The 25,862-nt window shown below is 38.2% G+C and overlaps 1 protein-coding gene and 1 pseudogene across 4 annotated transcripts in view; both read right to left on the bottom strand.

Annotated features, from left to right (window-relative positions):
• LOC129904547 (uncharacterized) overlaps nucleotides 1-9,824 on the bottom strand; it is a 77,033-nt gene extending 67,209 nt beyond the window's left edge. For 2 of the 4 annotated variants that reach the window (XM_055980105.1, XM_055980106.1), the window contains exons 1-4: nucleotides 9,531-9,824; nucleotides 8,862-9,035; nucleotides 8,564-8,659; nucleotides 7,905-7,974 (exon numbers count right to left, since the gene is read on the bottom strand). In XM_055980105.1, coding sequence (XP_055836080.1) covers nucleotides 7,905-7,974; nucleotides 8,564-8,659; nucleotides 8,862-9,035; nucleotides 9,531-9,674 — 484 coding nt within the window. In that variant the 5' untranslated portion in view covers nucleotides 9,675-9,824. Of the gene's footprint in view, nucleotides 1-6,301; nucleotides 6,372-7,904; nucleotides 7,975-8,563; nucleotides 8,660-8,861; nucleotides 9,036-9,530 lie in introns of those variants that run through there. The other 2 variants (XM_055980107.1, XM_055980108.1) reach the window with 2 other exon arrangements.
• A 14,096-nt stretch (nucleotides 9,825-23,920) lies between these two features.
• On the bottom strand, nucleotides 23,921-24,042 carry LOC129904781 (5S ribosomal RNA; annotated as a pseudogene).
• Between the last annotated feature and the right edge of the window lie 1,820 nt (nucleotides 24,043-25,862).

Raw genomic sequence — 25,862 nt, 5'->3', positions numbered from 1 at the left:
ACAAGTATTGTACACACATGTTATAGAAACAAAAAGTAACAAAAGAAAATAGATGTAATTTTCAGATAAATTTATATGCATAAACAAGTATGGTGAAGACATGTTATAGAAACAAAAAGGAATAAAAGAGAATAGATGCAATTTTCGAATAAATTTATATACGTACATCAGAAATTAAGAGGAGCATCTAAAAGAGTTAGAAAAAAGACCAAAACTGACGAAACAATCAATCAGATCATAGATAAGGACTTTCAGCTCTATGTTGGCATTAAAACTTTGAAGATATCAAACTACGACAACAGTCTCAAATGAAGATTAATTTAATTGTGAGTTCGAAGAGAGATTTTCAGTTCATGCGTACTCCAATTTAAAAAAAAAACAATTTCATGAGATAGAAGCAACAATTGATTCTTGAATGGAATCTCATAGAAAGCTGTTTTTTTTCTTTTGAAGAACACTTCACTAGAAATCCCAAAATAAGCTGATGAAGTGCATTCTACACTAATTTAACTTACAACTGAAAATTAAGGGAAAAGGTGACAAGAAAACACCAGTCTCTACTGAAATCAGGCCTAATATCGATGTCAACCATGTCAACGCAAAAGTACTTAAAGTGTTCTTATAGGGCTGCCATGTTGCTGAGTAATCATTTTTCCCAACAGCGAAATACTGTCCCTCTAACAAGGACAAGGGGATATTACATAATTCAACGTCCAAAATTTAAGACAATACTCAAGAATCAAAGCATTTCTTGTTGCACATATTCTACAAGTACAACTTAACGCTATGGAAGCAATTATTTACTCAAATTTAAGTGATACCTTCCAAAGATGGGTGCCATCGAGGCTTAAGGTAAGTTTTATAGAGTAGTTGTTATACCAACTATGTTTTATGAGGCACAGTGTTGGTCAGTCAAGAATTCACATGTGCATAAGATGAATGTAGCGAACATGAGGATGCTTAGATGAATGTGTGGGAACATTATGAGAGATAAGATTAGAAATTAAGATATATTGGGCAAAGTGAGAGTTGCCTCGGTGGTAGATAAATGCGGGAAGCGAGGTTGAGATGGTTCAGGTATGTAAAGAGGAGAAGAAGAAACATAGATGCCCTAGTGAGGAAGTGCGAGAGGTTGGCAGTGATAAGGAGTGGTAGAGGTAGATCGGGGAAGAATTGTGGAGAGGTGCTTAGATATGACATGGCACATCCTCAACTCACAGAGGACATGACCATAAATAGGAAAGCATTGAGGTAGAGAGTTAGTAGGTAGTCTAGTGGTTTCTCTTTTTCGTGTGGTAGAGCATGGTTGTAGCTTAGTGCATCTTGTCTACTCCACTTGCATTACTATTATTATTATCTTATTCTTCAATTGAATCATTGTTGTTTCTTTTCCTTGCATTATCTTTACTATTTTTGTTGTCAGTACTTTCCTTTTGTGCAGTATTTTCACCGTAACTTTTGCTCTTGTATTTGTCAAACCTACTTTTAAAATGTCATTCTTGAGCTAAGGGTCCATCGGAAACAGGTTCTCTACCTCTCACCAAGTAGGGGGTAAGGTCTGTGTATATCCCACACTCCCTTTCCCCCAGATCCCACGTGTGGGATCAGTATCACGCTAATATGTTATTGTATCCCAAAAGTGTAATTGAACACTTAAGTGTACCAAAAAAATGGTATTAAAGAGTGCACAATACAATTAAGGAAAAACTAAACAACGTCCTTAAAGGTTTGTTGTGGTGTGCTTAAGATTGAACTCAGGTTCATTGCAAGTTGGACACTTCCCACGCTTTGACAACACTTAAATGCAACCACTAAGGTGCGATTCATCATCCATGGTTTTGTCTTGAATGACAAGAGAGCTAGCACTAAACACTATAAATACAACTAACAAAAATGATATGGTAAGTGTTCTGCAAATGTTTTTCCTTTTCAAAAAAAAAAAAAATCCGCAACAAACCTTCCAAACAAGATTAAACTAGAAGTAGGAGACCAAAACTTTGAAGTCACGATTTTAATCGACACCCATGCAAAATTTTGGGTGGACGGAAACAGCAAGACTAGTGTCGGAGATAGCAAGGCAAGGCACAATGGCAAAAGAGAAGCATCGAATCTTGCACCACTAAAGTTTACTTAGAGGTAGATGGGCCAGAATGTGATTTGCCTAGAAATTTAAAAATTCTGGATGGAGTGGGACCTCAACATATAAAGGGTTTGGGCATAAAATTGCAAAGGTCATCATTGTTAATGGACTGTTGAATACATTTTATCAAAAATATGGGCCGAAAAGAAGGAAACAGACTAAATCTTACTGGAAAACAAAAGAGCCGGCCCAAAATAAATATATTGGTAATGCATCTACCAGCCTTATCGTGTCTAACCCTTTTGACCCTTTAGCAAAGGCTACAACTAAAGTCTCAACCAAGAGACTGAAATTAGCGAAACATCAAAAGGGTGCACGTCAGAACAACTCGAAGCAGATGATGAGAGTGAAAAGATCAGGATTCCTAGGGCACCGCAATTTTCTCCTTAGAATAACCAATTAATCTTGGCAAGCGCATCAAATTCTTATTTCTCTACCCAGAATTGTGACACTTCATCTCTATCATGCAACGATGAAGGCAGTCTCACCCCTACAGTCATTGAAACTTCCAAATGGACCAACCTTGTTCTAGTGAAAGCTTGCAAAGCCTTTAAGGTAAATGTTGCTGGATTTGAATGCGAACTTCTAGATAGGGTGCTTAGAATGGAACAACGGAGACAACTGCAGTTACAACAAAAAGGGGTAATTCGGGGCAAGACAACTCAAAAAGGAAGGAGGGAGAGAATGAACTAAAGAAGCTTCTTCATGACCTGATACAACATAATGGCAACAAAAGGGTTAGGGGTAGGAAGTACAAAGCCTTCACCGGATGAAAGTAAAAAAATTTGAGTTGGAATGTCAAGGGGCTCAACGACATCAATAAAAGGAGAACAATAAAGTCTTTAATCAGAAAGTGGAATACTGATGTAATATGTTTACAACTACATGAATGGTCAAGCTTGATCACTGGGCAGTTATAGGGGAATAGGTAGGCCAATTGGGCAGAAATAAAAGCAAATGGTACAAGGGGAGGCATCATCATTCTATAGGACAAGAGGAACTAGGTAAATATTAGCACAAAACAAGGGATCTATACAATATCATGTATGCTGGAAAGTGTGATTTCGGATGGTGTTTCACTGGAGTTTATGGGCCTCATACAAACACTGAAAGAGAAGATCTTTGCTATGAGCTTGCGGCAAGAAGAGGGCTGGAGATGACAGTTGGGTCATAGGAGGCGACTTCAATATCTATCGTTTTGAAAGTGAGAGAGATAATTGAATAAGAAGGTTCAAGGTTATGAGTAGCTTCAATGACACCATCTCGGACCTTAGCCTTATGGATTTGCCTTTGCAGGGGGCATTCTTCACTTGGACTGGAGGAGATGATCCTTCAACAATGTTGTCAAAGGCGCGCTTAAAGCGGGCTTAAGCCCTGAAGCGAGGCTCAAAATGTGTTGAGCGCTTTGCCTCGTTTTATGTGCTCTTCAGTGTCGTCGTCATCAAGGTTCTAAGGCATATTTTCCTTGCCAATGAGCCTCTTCTGAAGAGGTGACACTAAACAATTGATATTTCACTTTATCTTAATCTCTTTTCAATTTCTGTGTTCATATATTTGTCATTCATGTTTATAATTATTAGTCTTGAACTAAACATATATATATTTTATTTTTTCTCCCTTTGCGCCTTTTTTCATTAAAGCCCACACTTTATTTTAGCTTTGCACTCAAAGCTCCAACGGACCTTAGAGCTTTTTTGCGCTTTTCGCCTTTGATAACACTATCCTTCAAGCATCAAGAATTGATATGTTCTTAATATCCCCAGAATGGAATGATTGTTTTAACGTAATCAATCAATTAGCACTCCCTAGTGTAGTCTCCAATCATAGGCCCATACTCTTGAAATGTGGGGATTGGGAGTCTAATCCATCTTATTTCAAATTCGAAAATATGTGGTTAGAGGAAGAGGGCTTCTTGGAAAAGGTCACCGGAGAAATTAACTACCATTGAACATGCTTCAGTGAATAGAGCACAGACTCCAAAAGAGAAATCCAACATTCTGTCTCAAGTTGGAATTGCAAAAACTAGAAAAAAATTAAAGAAGTATCTTGGACGCAAAAATCAAGATGCTTGTGGCTTAAGGCGGGGATAGGAACACAAAATATTTTCAAAAAGTTGCCAATAGACGCAGGAGGAACAACACCATCGATAAACTCAAATAGGTGAAGCCATCGTGGATGATAAAGTTTTGATCAAAGAAGAAATTTTGAGTTTTTATCAGCAACTATATACTAAAAATGAACCTTGGAGACCCACTATTAGTTTTGAAGTTATGGCATCCATCTCTCTGGATAAAAGAGGTCGGCTAGAAGGAATTTTGAAGAGGAGGAAATTCATGCTACAATCAAGGCTTGTGCATCTGACAAGGCTCCTGGCCCTGACGGATTCACAATGGCATTTTTTCAGAAGGCATGGGAGGTCATTAAATATGAAGTAATCGAGGCCCTAAATCACTTTCACCATAATTGTCATATGGTCAAATACTATAATGCCTCATTTATTGCCCTCTTTCCTAAAAAGAAAGGAGTAATAGAATTGAAAGATTACATACCAATCAGTCCTATTGGGAGTGTGTACAAGATAACAGCAAAGATTCTTACAGAGAGACTCAAATCCGTAATTGGGAAGCTGGTTTCAGGCTACCAAAACGCATTTGTTAAGGGTAGAGAAATCTCAAATGTTGTATTGATAGCAAATGAGGTGCTGGATTGGAAGCAGAAATCAGGAGACTCGGGGTGGTTGTTTAAACTTGACATAGAGAAAGCTTTTGACAAGCTTAATTGGGCTTATCTCTTCACAATCTTGAGAAGGATGGGATTTGGGAATAGGTGGATTAGGTGGATCAAATTCAGTCTGGCAACAGTAAAATACTTTGGAGGGCCTATAGGTTTTCTCTCCTCAAAAAGGGATAAGGCAGGGAGACCCCCTCTCTCCCTTTCTTTTCATCTTTGCTATGGAAGGTCTTAGCAAGATGCTCTAAAAAGCATGTCAACTACAATGGATTGAAGGCTTCAAAAGCAGGTAGTCCCACCAGAAACAATGTCATAGTTTCACACCTTCTTTATGCTGATGATACTTTGCGATTTTGTGGGGTAAATGATCACAAGTTATTAAGGTAAGCTTGATTTCGCACATTTTTGAAGCTGTCTCTGGACTACATACAAATATGTCAAAAAGCGCTATCTATCCAGTAAATTCAGTGCAGAATCTGGCAGAGCTAGCAGGAATCATGTGTTGCAACATAGGGTCCTTTCCAACAACTTAACTTGGGCTACCTTTAGGTGCAAAATTCAAGGATAACAAGATTCAGTCGGGAATAATTGAGAAGTTTGAAAAAGACTAGCAACATGGCAAATGCTACTATCTTTCTTTTGGAGGTAGAGTTACATTGGTAATAGTGTAATGGACAGCATCCCTACTTATCATGTGTCCCTTTTCCCAATTCCAGCAAAAGTTCTTGAAAAGCTTGACAGAATTAGAAGGAATTTTCTATGGGAAGGCAACAACAAAGGTCATAAGTTCTATTTGGTTAAATGGGCAAAAGTGACAACCTAAATCTCAAGGGGGTTTGGGGATCAAAGATCTTGCAGCTCACAATAAAAGCATGATGATGAAATGGTTATGGAGGCACGGAACTAAAGATATCGGATTGTGGAAAGAAGTGACCAAAGCTAAACATGGTGAGCTTACTTACTCACTGGTGCACAAAAGTCTCAGCAGAGACATATGGAGTTGGTCTATGGAATAGCATCAGTAAACTTTGGCCTGATTTTGCTGAGAACATCATATTTAGAGTGGGGAACGGATCTCACATCAAATTTTGGAAGGACATATGGTTGGTAGACACAACTTTGGGTGAGGAATTCCCAAGTTTGCACCTCATTGCAGCTGAACCAAATTCTGCCATAGCATCGAACAGATTAGACGACATTTGAGACCTAAGATTCAGGAAACCTACAAGACTGGGATCTTAATGACATATTTGCCCTCTTTGCCAAATTGCAACCTTGCTCCTTTTCACCCCAAGAGCCTGATAGATTGAAATGGAGTAACTCAAGAAAAGGTCACTACACAGTCCAGGAAGGCTATCATAGCTTATGCACAAGGAACTCAATGATTGACAAATGGTCATGGAAGCATATATGGAAGACTAAATTACCTACCAAAGTGATCTGTTTCAGCTGGACTGCACTGCACAACTCATGCCTCACACAGGATAGTCTCTCCAAAAAGAAATTCCACCTTGCCAACTGATGCTACTTCTGCCACAAGAACACAGAAAGTGTCAACCACTTGCTACTGCACTACCAATTGCCCCAGACCTCTGGAATATGTTTTGTTGTTTTTTTGGTCTTTCCAGGGTCATGACATTCTTTGTTAGGGATGCTCTTGAAAGTTGGAGTTCACGGGAAGTTGACAAAGCCATCAAGAGTATGTCGATGATGATCCCTTGTGCTATCTTTTGGTGATTATGGATGTTCTGATGGAATTTCAACTTCTAGAAATCTTTTACGAGGCAGATGTCTAGTTAGCATTTTTAGCTGGTCCAAATTGACCCCTGTAAATAATTTAGAACTCTGCTTGGATTTTGTTAGCTCTATAGTTTAGGAAGAGGCTACAAATCCTTTTTTATGTGAGCTTAACTGATCTATCCTTGTAAAGCTTGCATCTTCTTGATGACTTTAAATGAATCTACTTACTTCATTAAAAAAGAAATTATAATTTTAGCATAAGAAAGACCTACAATCTCTTGGAATCAATGCAAACTTAGTGAATGACAGGATGCAGTGGATGAAAAAGTTTATATATATGATACCAATTAATTGGGGATATAGTTTTAGTCATGTTATTACGTTTACTGTAGGACCTATGCTTTCTAGCAGTTTTAGCTCTACAAGAGATTCTTATGCCAATAAAAATATACAGAACTTCTAGTATTTTTTATTATTATTTTGTACAATATTGAACTGAGATGAATTAAAATAGGGAATATGTACAGTAAAGATTCATAGAACCGATCACAACTTGTTCGGGATTGAGGCGTAGTGGTTGTTATTTTTGTTGTAAACTTGTTTATAAATATGAATTAATAACTTAAAACTACATCATTGCATCCAAATCAAAATCATCAAATGATTTTTGAACTTGATTGACATGATTTTTACTTAACATTTTTCACTTAATTGTCTTGATTAAAAGATATGCATATTCACTTGTACTTTTTGATCTTTTTTATTTTTAATGAAATCAAATATCATATCATTAATATCAAACAGCAGGTGTCATAAACTATTAACAGCAAGCGTAAGTGGTTATATTAATTTATTTGCAATTATAGTTATTTTTCTTGCATTACATATATTTTCTTTCTATTTATTTCATTCCTCTACACCCTTTTTTCTTTAGTAACTCGCATTTTGATTGCAGTTTGCTCTCAATGATCCCTTTTCACCTTCAACAACACCAGAACTAAGTTTAGAACAACATCAACGTGCTTCTCAGCATTTCCACATCACAATGTAGCAGCACGATGAACAAAGATTTCATTAATGACCATAAAATATCTAGCTACAATTGATATACAAAATTTGGAGCTCAAATTAAGAGTCTCAACTAGATATTTCAGCCAAGAAAATTACCAATGTTGTTAAAAGCATAACTCATATACGAAACACTGCAAGGACTGTGTAGAACCTGTGCATTCCTATAACAGCTGTTTAAAAACAACAATGCGATAAGTAACAACCAAACAAAAGAAAGACTCACAAGCTTGCATAATTATCTGACGTGTGCACTTCATTAAAAATTGTCGTTCCAAATAATACTGAAGCATAACCTGGATAAAAACAATAAAAAGAAGAAGATGAAAACAAAAGAGAACTTGTACAAACAGTCTCCTGCAACAAATAGTTCAACACAATGAATGAGGCACTTCTACATTTTCAAAATTAAATTGCAAGTGAACTACACTTTGTTGCAAAGGCACAGCTGACAAGGACCACTGTTGAAGTAAATTACCATGTGTGTCACTTTGTTCACCTGAATTTCTCAATACTACAGGACTTGAGTGGAGCTTGGGTGTGGGCTGGGAATGGGTGGGGATAGATATAGACATGTTTCCTGTTTATACCTCAACGAGGTAGAAGTTCTTTTTCTTTTTCTGATGACTAAGAAATCTGTTTGGGGCCAACACTACCCCCTCTACCCTTCTCCACTTAAATATCAAGCTTAGTTCACATGGCGCAGAGCTCAAGCCTGTGAGCTCATCACAAGTCCATCAACCTTTGGCACTGAATGAAGCCCCCGAGGCGAGGCGACAAGCTAGAAGTTATTATTCCACACAGTATTAATAAAAACTGCTTTCTCCAAAATATACGTATGAGTAGCATTGGAGAATGAAAGAGCAAGGGAATTCTGTTACTAACCAAATGAGGAAACTCGTGAAATACACCATCAGCAACGATACCTTTTTGATTAATCGTTCTATCAACAAGAATATATGACTGCACCTCATCCAAACACTGAAAATATGAGAATTAACCCTTTTACAACAATTACGTAAATAAGGCAAGATGTAGAATAACTGTAATGGTCTTCCGTGTCAAACAGAAAAAAGTTTTTAAAAAAAAAAAACTTTCTGCATTGAAAAAACACTACGAACCACGCAACAATATGATTTCAGTACCGAAATTTGCATATGGTCCAGAAAAAGTAGATTCTTACCAAAGCAGAACTAATTTTCAAGGCTGCTTCTTTTTTATCAGTTTCTACAGCAATCTGGTGCAGACCAATCTTTAGTCGGCTGGCATCTAAAGCCTCCCTTGATTTCAGGTTTGGTGGCTTAAATAGTGAAACTGTGTCCAAAAACCATGCATGGTTTTCCTTTATCTTCTTCTCCTGAGAAAAATTTGATTTCCACAATTGGAATGAGTAAAACAAATAAGATATTCATAGCTGTAGGAATAACCGAATCCTACATATCATGATTGAAGAAGCAGTACATTGGCTACAACCGAAAGCACTACTTCGATGTGGGACTAATCCTCACCCATAAAGAATTGAGAAAATTTAAAAAGGAAAAAGAAGAGAAAAAAATATTGTATATAACTCATATTCAAGACCGATAGACTCCCATGTTAATCTTCATCTTCCTGCCACCCAAATAAAGCAAAGCATTATTCCCTGATAAAGGAGAAATCCTATTTCCAGCTAGAGAATAATAGCAAAGCATTATTCCCATATTAGCTAATCTTCCTCTACTCCATGTAGTACAATCTTTCTGACGTTTTTCTAAAGCAGATTTCAGTACCACCAAAAACCGCTCCTTGTTGTGCCTTCTTCTTCCTTATAATTTAAAAAAAAATACTCCTATTCTATTTACAGGGCAATTACCAGAGGAGGAGGGAGGTCGGAGGAGAGAGAAACAGATTCGAGTTGAGCGAGCAAGTCCCCGAAGGGGTCCCACCAAAGCGAAGCATCAACAATTTTGGTGGTGGTTCTTGAAGCTTCAGCATTGGCTTCTGCAGTTGTGGCCATTGGAGTATTCTGATCACAGGTAAAGGGCAGTCTGTAACTAGAAACCCTAGCAAGCCAATTCTTCCAACCCGCGCTTTTCTTCGTCCGAATTTGAGACTACAAGAGTACGTCACGGCGCAGCGTTTTATTAGCAATCGCCACCTGCCAACAAACTCAGGGTTTTACCATTTTATATGACCCAATTTCATCCGGATTAGCAAAATCAAATGATCATGAGTAGAGTTGTTCACAATTTTAGTTAAAATCAAAATCAAATTAAAAATTTAATTAAATCGAATAAAAAGATTAATATTTGGTTTGGTTTGATTTGGTTTTAAATTTAAAAAACTGATAATATTTGATTTGGTTATGATTATAATAAAAAATAATCAAATAAATAATTGAACCAAACCGATAATTATATACATAAAATTTATAATTATTTATATGTATAATATTAGCTTTTCATAAATAATTAAAGATATTTTATACCTTTTAATTATTAATTTAAGATGGTCGAAGTACTTTTGATTATATTATAGATTCTCTAGTTAGTTTAGTTTAAATATGTAATTTTTTTATTTTAATGGACAAAGTTGTTTGTATTTTGAAACCTCTGTTTGACTTGTTCTTTTAAATCTAAACTGCGTTACAAGTTTGGTCCACCTGTTTGCCATCAGCATGTCTTTCCCTCAATATGCAGCAAAGTTCGCCCTTGTGGACCGTGAGAAAAAAAGAGCTTCATAAGAAATTTGAAGAGTGTGGAGAGAGGATATTTGAATTGTCCCGGCTAGTCATAAATCAAAAAACTGAACCAAATCGAACCAAACCGACAATAACCAAACTGGTGGTTATTATTTTACTTGGTTTGGTTATGGTTTTAAACATTTAAAAACCGATTAAATTGGTTTGGTTATGGTTTTAATCAATAACCGACCCAAATCGAATCATGGACACCCCTAATCATGAGTTATTGACTTCTATATTTATTCTTTCAATTCAATTTAACTCGCCAAAAATTAAATTGATATGTAGTCTAAATTTACACACGTAAAATTTGTTTAAAAATAGCTTTTTATTTTATATATTATATATATAGTTATAATAAAGAAAAGATCAATGTTAACATAATCTGTAGTTAACTCAGTTAATATGTAAAACTTCAGAAGTTGAAAAGTCGAAACAAGGGGAAAAAAACTTGGTTGGAAATTTGGCTAAGTCTGGATGATGGATTACGGCTTACGAACCGTCTAAGTTGTTACAACTCGTAGAAGGGAGTCGTAGGGTCAGTGTCTGAGTTTACACATGACAAGTCTCAAAACATTTTAAACGACTCGACAGGATGAGTCGTAGAGGAGATGACGACTCGTAAAAACAAGTCGTAGGGAAACTTCAGAGGCTCAGGATTTCACGGATTTTCAAGCTCTTCAGGATGAGTCATTTCTATGACTTGTCAAACCGTGTACGACTCGTAAAGAGTGATTCGTTGGGTCTTTTGACCAGGTTTAATAAGGGATAGTTCGGTCTTTTTCAAATATTTCATTAATGTATGTAGACGTTTTTGGACTAGATTCTTACTTATTAACTACCCTAAGTACTCCTAAACCTTTTCTCACCTTAATTCTCAAACTAATAGAACCTTCTCTCCTAAGGTTCTTAAGCCATAAAGTTCTTAAAGTCAGTCAAAAATGAAAAGTTAGGATACCTAACTTTTTTTCTAAGTGCTTAAAGTCATTTTCTTTGACCATGAAAATTACTTTTATATCCCTTATATTTTAACTAAATTCCCAAACTACCTTTTTTATTCTTTTAACCTTAAAATTCACATCATTTTCCTCATTTAAGCACTTTTATCCAAACACTCAACTGCTTATTTATAAAAATAACTTTCAGCACTTCAAAGTTCTAAAAGCACTTCATACATAAAAGTTACTTTTTTAAGCCCATCCAAACGGACTCCTAAGCTATGATTGTGGATTTTAATTATGTTCAAGATATGAATTTCATGCAAGATATGAAAAGAAGTGACTTAGGATCCTTAATTGGTAACCTGGGAACCTAATGTTATGTATCATGCAAGTATGATTTGTGATGTTGAAAGATTTTTTCTCACATTGCAATTATGATATGAAAATGAGCTACTCTATGAGTTTTGAAACCTATGAACAAGTTTATGAATATATGTTAAGTATGATTACTATGTTATATATTACGTGGGATTGACTTAGTACCAAATAAGGTTTGAGGTGGGGGCCCGACCTAGGAGGTTCTTATATAAAGTCTCTAGCCTCATAACTACGCGCCATCGTAGGATTTGCCTTGATGGCCTAGCTAGTGGATCCACATATAGCACATGTTCATGACCCACCTAGTGGGGTAGAGACTATCTTGCCAAGTAAATTTCCCTTTCTTCTGTTGTATGGGAAGACATCAGGATTCCATGTTATAACTTGCATGGTCTTATTGTCGGTCACGGTTCTATCCCACGTATGTATATTCTCTTTACGCACTCCTTATGATCTCATATATGTCTTTCAAATGCTTTGATTAACTATGGTTTTCTCATGACTTTACTTATTACCTTATCTAGCATGTACGTTATTGATCATTGCATTTCATTTTTTATATTGCATAGCATGCCTGCATACTTAGTACTTTCAAATGTACTAACACATACCTTTACCTACATTCTATCATAATGTAGGGGTCGGCGATCACATCCATTCTCCACGTGGCTAGTTGAGTTACTATACTCCGTTGATTGGTGAGTCCTCATTATCCGAGGGCAAGTTTATGAATTCTTTCCTTTTCTTGAAGATTGTTACTTTACGATGAGGGTGAGTTAGGGACATGTCTTAGCCCCCGTCCATATTTACTAGTAGAGGCTTGTTGGATACACAAATGTAGAAGTCTATGTTGTCGTATTTTATACTCTTATGATTCATGTCCTTGTGATTTTCTTATGTTTTTCCGCTTAATTATACCTTATGCATGCTTACGATGTTATATTCTGTATTTTTGTACATTGGACTATTCATGAGTTAATGGACATAAATTCAAGGATTTTTAATTTCAAATTTTAAAATAGCACGACTTGTTTGTAATCAAAGTGGAAGCCATCCAAAAAAAATAATCTAAGTTATGTTTTTGGGTGATCTGACTTCGGGAGGCCATAATCCATTCAGCATTTGGAAATTTGGGAAAACTCTCAAAATAAAAGTTATAGATAATTGAAATATATTTCCAACCATATATTGTGGATCTATATGTGATATAGGGATAAGGAGATATGGGCATTTAAAGGTTGAAAGGTCGAGCTGAATAGTGGATTTGACCCAACCTAATTCCAAGTCGGGTTAGGCCTAATACCCACGCCATTTAAGGAAATTTTTTAGCTTTCTCCTTTATTTTTCAGATCAAAACATCCAGAAATTTCTAGAGAGAGGAGAATCTTAGAGAGAAACACCAATTTTGACCAAAATCTGAGCCCCGAATCCTCAAAGCTCATGAAGAGAAAAAATTTGTACATCGCGTTACCTTCAATTTGAGCTAAAAATCAGCCAAGAAGGAGAGTGTTAATGTGGTTGATGTATACTTAAGGTAATATTAAATTCCCTTTTTTCATTATCAACAAGTTTATTTAGAGTTTTAACGGATTAGAACGGAAAAAATAGCGTTATAAACTCGTTTGTTGTTTTGTTGAGATTTATGGATTAAGGGGTTGTTTTAGGTGGTTTAAATGGATGGAATTATTGAGTTATGATATAATAATTATTGATATTGTTTTTGATATTATTGATGAGTTGTTGTTCTTGAATTTGGAAGAATAAAGTGTATGAAGATATTGTATACAAAGCATATATCAGACTATTTTGTGATAATATTTGGGGCTCTTTAACATGATTTTCGTGGCTGTTTTGTGACGATATTTTAGAGCTGTTTGGTATGATATTTGTGGCTATTTTACAAGGATATTTTGGGGACTGTTTCGTGGTTATTATGAATTATTTTGTGGGCTGGACTATCGGGGGATTGGCTGTAGTTGTTGTTGTTGATATATTATGTATATACGAAAATAAATAAGTGTATACAAGTATTGACATCCGAATGTATATTGGGATGTTTTGGAAGTAATTTAAGGATGGATTTACTTCTAGTTTGATATGAAATTGTTGGTATTATTGTTGTTGATATTTTAATTGATTTTGGCTAAATTGGAATTTCGAGGATTATTAAGTTTGCAGGGGAAATACTGCTCGAATTTTGTTAAGTTTCATCCTTACTTGGATTAGTTAGTAAGTGGTGTGGATATCTACCTGTGGCCTATGTTATCTTAATTTTAGACCCACAAGCTTGACAAGTAGACGTTGGACATTTAGATAGAGTTCAAGGTATGTAAAGCTACCCTTCTTTCTTTTGGCATGATCCATATAAAATAAATGGACGACGAATGTATAGATTTCAAAGAAGCTCCTATTCTTAGAGACACTAGGATTGCTAATGTTTTTGATTCCCAAAACTTATATCATTATGTCTTGATACATGTGTAGGATTCCAGCAGTCATATTTTGGTATAATTTATATTTGGTATAATTCTAAATGACATTCGAAGGGTACTGGAGATAACTACGGTCTTGATTTTCAAATAATGGTTCATTTTGATTATTCTATTGAATCTTAGATGATAATCTAATTGTATATGGTTGCTCATGATATTCCACTCGTGCATATTGTTATTGTATTATTCATCGAGTCCCGGGTCGGGTATGTTATCATGCACAATTTTACCACATCATTTATCGCGTCCCATGATCGGCCGGGTACAGTATACGTGCACATGACTTTATTCACCGAGTCTCTTACTAGAGGGCCGTGTATGGTATATGTATATGATGATATGATAATATGATGATACGATTATGGCACCGAGTCCCATAATGGGTCGGGTACGGTATATGATAATGATATGCATAATTTGTTTTGTAAGGCACAGGTACAGTGAGTTCTTGATTATCATACTTGTCTCCTGGACTCTCTACTTCAGTTATGATCTTTCTTATTGTATTTCATGCTTTATATACTTAGTACATATCTCTTACTGATCCCCCCTTTTTCGGGAGACTGCATTTCATGCCCCCAGGTGCAGATACTCGCTTTGGTGATCCGCTAGCTTAGGACTTCTATTCAGCTGTCTTAGATGCTCCATTGTCCCAAAGCCTAGACTTTTGGTACAAATCCTTTTTGATGTATATATATGTTTATCTAGGGGTACGGCGAGGCCCTGTCCTATCATATGATACTGTTGATATTCTTAGAGGTTTGTAGACATATGTGTGGGTTGTGTGTATATGTGTTCAGTTGTGTCTATATGACCTATATTTTGGGACGTTCCCATTCATAGTAGCAGCCTTATCGGCTTGCGTATGTATAGTTGGGATGTTCCCACACATTATGACAGCCTTGTCGGCTTACGTAATATGTTATCTTTTGATGGTTGTGACTCCTTAGGAGATAGGTGGCTTTGATATATATATATATATATATATATATATATATATATATATGCGTGTGTGTGTGTGACAGTTTTGAGACAACGTTTCATCCGTATAAGTTCTATATCATGTTTAGTTGCAGATTGATTATAGATAACAGAAGTATACACAAGTGCCCAGTTTGGACACTAGTCACGACCTATGGGATTGAGTCGTGAAAAAAGTGGTATCAGAGCAAGTTCTTCCTTGGAGTGTCTACAGACTGTGTCTAATAGAGTCTTGTTTATCGATGTGTTGTGCACCATATCTATAAACAGGAAGCTACAGGACATTTAGGATGTTATTTTTCCTTCTTAATCTAGATCGTGCGATAAAGCTATATTATCAGGATAATCTCCCCTAACAGATTGTTATGTTTATAGCTCAGCGTCCAAAGAAAGCGACAGCTGCCTAGAATGGAAAATTAGTAGCAGGAGAGACTAGTCGATCAAAGAGTTACTAGGGACCGTGTCCAGTCCATGCCCGAGATTATACTTTAGTTAGCGAGCTCTGCTACACCACCACCTCCAGAGGAGATTAGAGCAACAACAGCTGCAGATCAGGGGGCAGCTCCACGCCAACTCCTATGGCCCCAGTACCTAGCCTCTAACTCCCTATCCAAGGGCGGAGGATAGGGCTGTGAGAGACACAGTTCAGTTACTGATCACTTTAATGGCAGGGTAGGCTCGTAGGCATGGGCTAGGAGTAGATTATGCAAATAGACATGATAGTTTAAGGGTTCGTGACTTCTTGACTGGTATCCCTTAGAGTTTTATGGGTCGAGGCCTACGGATGACCCACAGGAGTTTATCCGACAGGTGCAACGTACGTTGAGGATAATTAAGGCTTCTGAGACTGAGTTTGTTGAGTTGGATTCATATCGGCTGTGTGACGTAGCTGTTAATTGGTATGAATCCTTGGAGTTGTCTAGGGGCAAGGGTGCTCCTCCAGTGGTATGGGATGAGTTTGTGGAGGCCTTTCTTGGCCACTTTCTACCACCAGAGATGAAACGCGCTAGAGTTGATAGATTTTTATTGTCATGACCCAACCCCGTAGGTCGTGACTGGGGTCCGATCTGAACCCTGGTACACATATCTATCAACTGTGGTCAAGTCGATTATGGACCTGCAATGCATATAAATTAAGTGTAGTCGAATCAGACTACGAACAACATGATACGTACATGAGAACCCCCATGGGTCATAGTATGTCATATATCTGTAGCTTCTTTCATTCGTATCATAACATGAAATGGCACGCAAGCCGATAAGGCTGCCATAACATAATAACATATACCATACATCATGTAGACCCAGCTGAACCAAACAGACATATACAACCCACATATACATGTCTGCAGATCTCTAAAAATATTAACAACAACATATGGCCGGACAGGGCCCCCACCGTACCCCTGAATAGACAAAACAATGTTATACATCAGTGGTCAGTATCAAAAACTAGGCTCTAATATAATGGAGCCTCTTCCAGCTGAGCTGCGCAGAATCCTAAGTTGACGGACTCCCAAATATTGTATCTGTACCTACAGACATGAAATGCAGCCCCCCCGAGAAAAGGGGGTCAGTACGACATATGTACCGAGTATGTAAAACAACACAATACAACTGGAGGTATATCCGAAATAAAAAAGGAGGGGAACAATTTATCAAATTAAAAGCTTGTACCTGTACTTTGTGAATTACAAAAGCATGCATGCTTATATCATACCATATAGCCAGCCCTTTCAGGGGTCCGGTGAATCATATTTGTAAAACCATCATGGCCCCCGTGCCATCACCACCTTATTACAACACATCATCATAATATATATGTATCTGGCCCTCTAGTGAGGGAGAGGTGAAAAAAAAGTGAATTGTGCACGATTATTATTCCTGGCCCGAGACGCGATGAAAGAAGTGTTACAGTATACACGAGTAGAGTAGTGAGTAACTATATGCAATTTAAATCATATCGGAGACTCGACAGAATGAGAAAGTTAAGCCTTTGCCTGAGGACCCGAGTAGGGGTGTAGTCATCTTGAGTGTCCTCTAAATCCATTATGGGTTGTCTCAATTGTAATCTAGGGGACCCTAGACATGTATTAACATAGGGCCAAATCGTTTATGGACTCAAAACACTTAGTATCAAATAGTCTTTAAGACTTGGAGCCTGTACATTTGGTACCTCTTTAACATATAGAAGTTTTCAGGGAAATAGTTCAACTATTATAGGAGTTCGATATTCAAAAGTAATTAAGAGATGCTAAGAATGGAGTTACCCCGAAACTCATATCATGTTTAACTTACAACTAAAACATACTAGAAAAAGAAAGAGAATAAACTCTATATAGTCTGTACTTTCCTTCATGTGGTCATCATGTGTATATTTCGTACCTGGCCCAGCCTGGGGCTTGGTGAACAACCATGGCATCATAACCTCATTTTCATGCCAAGCACATATCAAGAGAAGGAAGAGATAGTTTTCCACACACTACTTTTTAACATGTAGAAGCCTTAATAGGCAATACTCAATTCTTGTAGGAGTTCCAATACTAAGTAGTGGACAGGGATTATGAGGCATAGTTGGAGGTTTGGGAATGGAATTATCCCCATATTTCATCCACAATCCACCTAAGGCTAAGACATGCCAACAGGAAAGAAAGTTAGCTTTACGCACTATGCCAAAAACATGCCAAGAGAAAGCTTCAACATCTTAGGTTGCACCTTAGTATTCATGGAATCTATTTCCTTGTTCGTCTCCTCGACTAGTTCTTTAATTAGTTAAGGCGTTAACGAAAATTGGGCAGCACCTCCCCTATAATATGTCCTATCCGAATTTTCAATTTCACTCCTAATACCTACAGCCAACCAACAATAACAACCTGCAACATATGTTTAAGAAATTCACATCAACCATATACAATATAACCTCCAAACGACTCGCTTGAAACTACGATACCAAAAGAGGGTTTCTAATCTTTATTTCATAAAACCTTTAATTATGCATAATGAGGGGTCGTGTGGCTGCAACCAAAAGCACCCACACCTATTTTAGAACACTTTTAGCCATGCAACACCCCCCACACCTGCAGCAGTATACCACAAGCACAACACTTTACTTCGATGACAATTCAACTATAGCGACTCCAATTTAGTTTGTTTCGAATGTCAAGTATTTCTATGGAATTTTCATATTTCCAGCCACCTATAGGGCACGTAAAACACTCCATAACAACACCATAAAGTCCAAATTGAAAGGAGAAATCTTACCTTACCCAAAATTGGCCAAAACTAGCCAAAACTGCATCTCGAAACTTCTTGGTGTGCTGAATTGGGGCGGACTGTTTGTTTCCCTTTTCTGCTCCCCCAAATTGGAATTTTATGTTATCAAACATCATTATATAACCACGGGATACCTTAAATAATTAATTCACGGAACAAAACTCAGGCCTTACCTTTCTTGGCCTCAAACTCGTAGCCCCTCTAGCTTGGCCCTTTAAGTTTTTCTTTTAACTTTATTCCAAGTTTCTAAGCGTAAGGTTAAAGAAAAGACTCCTTAGTCATCATCACATACATATATACATCTTTACGTGCTTGAGGAATATCGTAGATAATTAATTCATGGAGAAAAAATCGAGGAACTCACCTTTAATCCTTCAAAACCGTGGCTGCCTTATTCCTTTTGTTCTTCACGTTTTTTCCCTTTCTTTTGGCTGAAGATTTGGATGAGAAATGTGACTAAGAGTCACTTAACACATATATATACACCTCTTTTGAAGGTGCCACGTGGCAGCCCCCTAGGGTGACATGTGACAGCCTTCTAGGTGCCACTATAACTTATTCGGCCAATCACATGCTGCCATGTGGCAGTGGGGTCCACCCCAAGCTGCTGCATCACCTACTTGATACTAAGTAGGTGCATCACCTTCTTGTCCAAGTAGGTGCATCACCTACTTGCTTCGAGTAGGCGCATCATTTTCTTATTTTTCTTTCGTGAGCTCGTAATCTCATCTTACTTCAAGAGCCTATGCACTCCTTGCTACTTAAGCTCGACGTGTACTCGAGTAACTTAAGTGTGTAGGACTTCTAAGTTAGTAGCTTACATAGGTAAGTCGAGTCCTACGACTCCTTACTTGGCCTCTAACTCCTTCCAACTTCTCATAACCCTATTTCCAACATTCCCTACTATGAGGTATGACGTTCTCCCTTCCTTGGTGTTGTTTAATCGCGTTGTAAACTATTCGGCTCACATAATAACTCTAAAAAGCTTAAAAGACATTCCGAGCTCAAGAGTGTGAGGTGTAACACTTATATTTAAGGCAGAATGGTAGGAGTGTTCGAGATTATAGTCTTGAGTTTGATTCGTTGGTGAGACATGCACCCACTATTATAGATGATATGGCTGATAAAGTGTATCGTTAAGTGATGGGGCTGGATCGTTATTTGATTGATAACTATATGCATTGGCTTCTCAGCCAGGTATGGATATTGCTTGATACAGGCATATGCACAGGGGGTAGAGGATCGGCACAAAGAGCGTCAACCCGATAAAGATCATGATAGAGGCCAATATAAGAGAGCTAGATCGACTGGTTATTCAAGTGAGTTTCGAGGCGGGCAGCCTCAACAGTATAGTAGATATCCTTCTCAGCCAGCCCAGAGTGCACCCCACAGTTCACAGGTAGGAGATTTGATAGTACAGGGTATTCAGGAGCCGGTCAGAGCTCTAGGGTTTCAGGTTCACAGATAAATAGGGGTTTGCGCTAGTTAAGGCCACCTTTGCCTCGGTGTCTTGTTCTACTAGGCCCTATTTTGGGGAATGACGTTTTACTATAGGTGCTTGCTTTACTTGTGGCCATTAAGGCCATATTATGAGGGAGTGTCCATTAGGAGGTAGTCTAGGTAGTGCAGCTCAGCCTACTGGGTCAGTTGTTGGTTCATCTTCTTCTGTGGCTATATGGCCTATAGGGTAGGGTATTCAGACACCAGCAAGCTGTGGTAGAGGCCATGGTGGAGCTTCCAATTCAAGCGGTCCTTCGAACCGCATATATGCATTGGTTAGTAGACAAGACCAAGAGGCATCACCAAACATGGTTACAGGTGTCACCAAATGTGGTTACAGGTATATTATCAGTTTTCTCTCGAGACGTATATGCATTGATAGATCCAGGCTCCACCTTATCATATATATCTCCCTTTGTTGCTAATAGAATCGGAATAAAACCTAAATTGATAGAACTATTTGAGGTAGCTACACTGGTAGGAGGTTGTGTTATAGCCAAGCAAGTATATAGAGATTGTTCGGTGATTATATATAGTTGTCACACCAAGGCAGATTTGATAGAGTTAGATATGACAAAATTTAATATTATTATGGACATGGATTGGTTAGCTTCTTGTTATGCTAATGTTGATTGTAGAGAAAAAGTAGTTCGATTTCAATTCTTAGGGGAGCCAATCATAGAATGGATAGGCAATACAACATTGCCGCGGGTTAACTTTATTTCATACCTCAAGGCAAGGAAGATGGTTAGAAAGGGTTATATTTATCATCTAATTCGTGTGCATGACTTGAAAACAGAAGTACCAACTTTTCAGTCAGTTCCGGTAGCTAATGAATTTCCAAATGTATTCCAGATGAACTTCCAGGTTGTCATGACCCAACTCATAGGCCGTGACTAGTGCCCAATTTAGGCATCCAGACGTACCCGTAGCCCCACTGAGTATGTTAGCAGAATAAACAAATGAGAAAATCAAAAGAGATCGCTAGAGAGCGCACGAAAATAAGTGTAGTATGCGAAGGCCGTTAAGGCCATCACTAAACACAAGCCCAAAATATATATACATAACCCACATCACAAGTCTATAGACCTCTACAGAATGATAGCCTAGTCATATGACGGGATAGGGCCCCGTCGTACCCTTAACCAATATGTACAAATGTATAACAGAAAAGTTAGTACCAAAATAAGGCTCCAAATAAAGGAGCACTGCCAACCAACAGGGTGGATGTCCTAGGCAAGCGGATCAGCAAACTAAGCGTCTGTACCTGCGGGCATGAAATGCAGCCCCCCAAAGAAAAGGGGTCAGTACGGAAAATGTATCGAGTATGTAAAGCATGGACTGTAATAAGTAAAGTCATTACCAGAGCAGAATGTGCAAAAATGAGCAAAGTATCCAAAAATATCAAAATGCTTATCATAACCACAAATAAGGTATGCAGAAAAATATATGCCATATCCGGTCCCATTATGGGACTCGGTGAACAAATCGTGGTCGTCTCCCCGTCACCGGTGCCATAACACATCATAACTTCAGAATATGGAATATCTCCATAACAGATCATATCATATCAGATGGTCATATCAGATTATATCATATCATGTGTACATGGCACATCATAACTCCATAAATCCCATGTACAGGTCGTACCTGCCATCTCACGTCGGGGCATGGCGAATAATGTAGAGAAGTACGCATGATAACAAATCCTGCCCCGGGCTCAGTGAAAGAAGCATTGAGGCATCCACGAGTGGAGTAGTGAGAAACTAAATACAATATAAAATACAAAACCTTTCCATAGACTCGATAGCATAACTCCGATGACAAGTCATAAAAGAGAAATTGAGCGATAATCATAGTACATGTCTTTCAAATGTCACGATGGTCTATGTCAAAATAGTCTTTCTGAAATCATTTCCATATTTCAAAATATATTATGGGGCTCAATAGAATAGTTAAAATGAGCTATCGTTCAAAATCAAGACAAGAGTCCATATCAAGTACCTTTTGAAAGTTACTATGGATTACATCAAAATAGAACTTCTGGAATTATATACTCATATCAAAGCGTAATAAAATGTCTTTTGGGAAGTCAAGAAATTGGCCATCCTAGTGGCTCTAGGAATAGGAACTTCCTTCGAACCATATAAAATCCATACATTTGTTTCATAAAGACCATGCCAATAGAAAGATTAGCTTTACATACTTATGCCAAGTCATTCTAAGAGAAAGAATAAGCTTTACATACTTATGCCAAAAACATGCTGAAAGAAGGAAACGTTAGTTTTACATACCTCTTACGAATTACTCTTAACATATTTGCCTCGTCGTCTCTTGAACCTATTTAATATGAAAGAAATACGAGCATCAACAACCCTCGACTTTCCAGCATCTTAAGTTACATACGAGTATTCATAAAACTCATCTCCTCGCTCGCCTTCTCGACTAGTTGCTTAATTAGTTAAGGAGTTAACGGAAATCGGGCAGCACGTCCCCTATAATATTCCCTATCTGAATTTTCAATTAGATCCCTAATCACTACAGCCAACGAACAACAACCTGCAGCTCATATACAACTAAAATATGGCAACACCTTTATTTCACAAAACCTTTAATTGTACAAAGCGAGGGGTCGTGTGGCTACAACCAACAGCCCCCACCCCTCTTTTAGAATACTTTTAGTCCCTGCAACACACCACCACACACCTATAGCAGCACACCACAAGCACAACACCTTGCTTCAACTACAATTTAACTATAGCAACTCCAATTTAGTTTATTTCGAACGTCAAGCATATTTAAGGGATTTTCATATTTCCAGCCACTTACACGACATGTAACAGACTTTATAACAATACCATAAACCCCAAATTGAAGGGAAAGGTCTTACCTTACCCGAAATTGGCCAAAGCTTGCCAAACCTTGCCTTAGAGGCTTTCTAACGCGACTGAAAAGTAGTGGGCTGCTCGTTACCCTTCCTTGCTGCCCCAAATCAATAATTTACATCACTAAACACCGTTATATAACCGTAGGATAGCTTAAATAATTAATTCATATAGCAAAAATCGGAGCCTTACCTCCCTTGGACCAAACTCGTAGCTCCCTTGACTCTCTTGCTCTTGGTTCTTTTTTTTCTCCCAACTTCTAAGTAGTAAAAGATAAGTGTGTGCTGAATTAGTCATCAAATAACATACATATACTTTTCCTTAGGAGGTGACACTTGTCACCCCCTAAGGGTGACACGTGTTAAGCCCTCATTGGGCTATCTCAACCATGCAACCTCTCCCAGGTTGCCACGTGGTGGGTGGGGTCCACCCCAAGACGGTGCATCACCTACTTGACCCTAAGTAGGTGCATCACCTGCTTGTCCGAGTAGGTGCATCACCTATTTGCTTTGAGTAGGCTCGTCGTTTCTTTATTTCTCTTTTGTGAGATCGTAATCTCGTCTCACTTCTAGAGCCTATGTATTCCTTACTACTTAAGCTCGATGTGTACTCAAGTAGCTTAGTATATAAAATGTCCCAAGTAATAGCTTCCACAAGTAAGTTGAGTCCTACGACTCACTACTTAACCTCCAACTTCTTTCGGATTCTTATAGCCCTAGTTTCTATTTTCTCTCTTATGGAGTATCTCCTTCTCCTTTCCTTAGGATTATTTGATAGCATTATAGATTATACGACTCATATGATGACTTCTAAGAAACATAAGAGCCTTCCTAGAAACTTAAGAAGCTTAAGAAGCGTTCCAAGGTACCAAAGTACGGGGTGTAACATCCTTTCCCCCTTTAGAACATTCGTCCTTGAATGTGAACCAAAACCTTCCTCCGGATCTTATACCGACTATATGGAGAGTTTCTCTATCCCATTTCCATAACATATACTTTCATCGAGTAATCAATATCAGAGTTCCACAGGTTAAGATTACTTGTAGACGTAGGAAATAGGTACGGATACTTGTGTTTCATTTCCTTTTTCACTTTCCAGGGGGTCACCCATCCTAGTACTACTCTTGCCCAAACACGCTTAACTTTGGAGTTCTGATGGGATCCGGTGCGTTAGTGCTGGTATGATCGCATCCATCCCTTATGGGATTCGTTTGAAGTTTAAGCGTTCCCATTTACATCTGATAGCGTCAATTGATTTTCTCTTAGGCTTACACTTCTCTTGTCCACTTTCCCCCTTTTAGGGTGTACCCATGTCATCCTCTATTTATTTCCAACTATTCACACGCAAATGATTTTATTCCAACATATTTAATATGTTGTACCATGTTTACACCTTTTGTTAGATCATCCATACTTTAGGTTACCCCTATAAGAAACCCTAGCACAACCATAGGGTGCTTTGTATTCTCGATAGATCATATATAATTTAGTCCGAGTACTGGTACTCGAGTCATACAACTTAATGTAGGAGTTTAGTCGAAGCCATATTTCATTTGCCCTAATCTTATCAATCATCAACGAAGGAATATATTATAATGTAAAGCCTGAATCTATTAGTACATATACAGTTTGGGAAAAGGTCAATAATGTACCTGTGATCACGTCTGGAGATGCCTCCTGATCCTGCTGGGTGGCCAAAGCATAAGTGCGATTCGAAGGACTGCTAGAACCAGAGACCCCACCCCGGTCCTTACCGCGGCCTGCCAGTGTAGCTGCACCATACCCCATGGGGCTCATAGCTACCAAAAAAGACGATGACCCAGCAGCTGATCCGTTAGCCCGAGCTGCGCTGCCCAAACTACCCTTATACAGGCAATCTCTCATCGTATGGCCTTGACGTACACAAGAAAAACAAGCCCCTGTAATGCGGTAGCACTCTCCTAGAGGGTACCTGCCACAATAAGAACACTGAAGCCTAAGTGGCCTCATTTGACTAGAGTCTCTTTCTAGCTGCGAACTGGAAGCCCTAAAGTTCGGACCTACTCCCGAATATCCAATGCCACCTGGTCTCAAATCTGCGGACTATGGCGGCATAATCCATACTGGCTGGGTGGGCTGTCTGTAGGGCTGTTCATAGTTTTGGTTAAAACCAAAACCAAACTAAAAATTTAACCAAACCAAATAAAAAAACCGACATTCAGTGTGGTTTGGTTTTAAATTTGAATAACCGATAATATTTGGTTTGGTTATGGTTATAAAAAAAATAACTGAATAAATAACCGAACCAAACTCTTAATGGGGCTCTCTATTGCAGGATACCTCCTACAATGCATGCAAGTAATAAAGAAACCAACTAGAGCTCCATTACAAACTGTCTTCTGCTGGCTACTACAATCACAGCAACACTGGAGTACAACAACCTGGAAGCCCTCAAGATCATGCACACTGCTACTGCAAGATGCTACTTACTTTCTGAGATGCAATCTAGGGACACAAAATGCAGCCAAGCACTTGGACATCCCAACTGCATCTCCAACATTGTGGATGCACTTCTTCAGCATTTGTGCCTCATTAGTTTTTGATTGCAGTTGGATATCCAAGCAGCAGTTCAGCCACAGCTGCACCACTTACATCCGCTACATACAACAACTCAGGACCATATCATCCTCAACAACAACTCCAAAGATGCTGACTGATACAACTCCAAAGCTGCTGACTGTTACACTTCTTTCCATTTTTCATCCTCCATAGCTGCTATAATCATGATCTTAAAGTTGATGCATCCTTCCATCTGGACTCACTTGGTACGACAAGACGAGAAAGGGCAAAGATGAAAAGAGCTTCTTCACCCCATGCGAGATAGAAGGTTCATATACTTGTTCTTCTTCAATTTAGCTATGTATGGTACGTAGCATAGTTGAATAGGACTAGTGTAGGTTACTTTCTTGTCTTCTCATGGAAGGGGAGAGTCTCCCTTATTTATGCTTTCTTAGTCGACTTGTATCGGGAGGAG

This window comes from Solanum dulcamara, chromosome 9 (genome assembly GCF_947179165.1).
Source record: "Solanum dulcamara chromosome 9, daSolDulc1.2, whole genome shotgun sequence".
In the NCBI taxonomy this organism is placed as follows: Eukaryota; Viridiplantae; Streptophyta; class Magnoliopsida; order Solanales; family Solanaceae; genus Solanum; species Solanum dulcamara.
The sequence above is the reverse complement of the archived record's forward strand: the minus strand, read 5'-3'. Positions and strand labels throughout refer to the sequence as shown.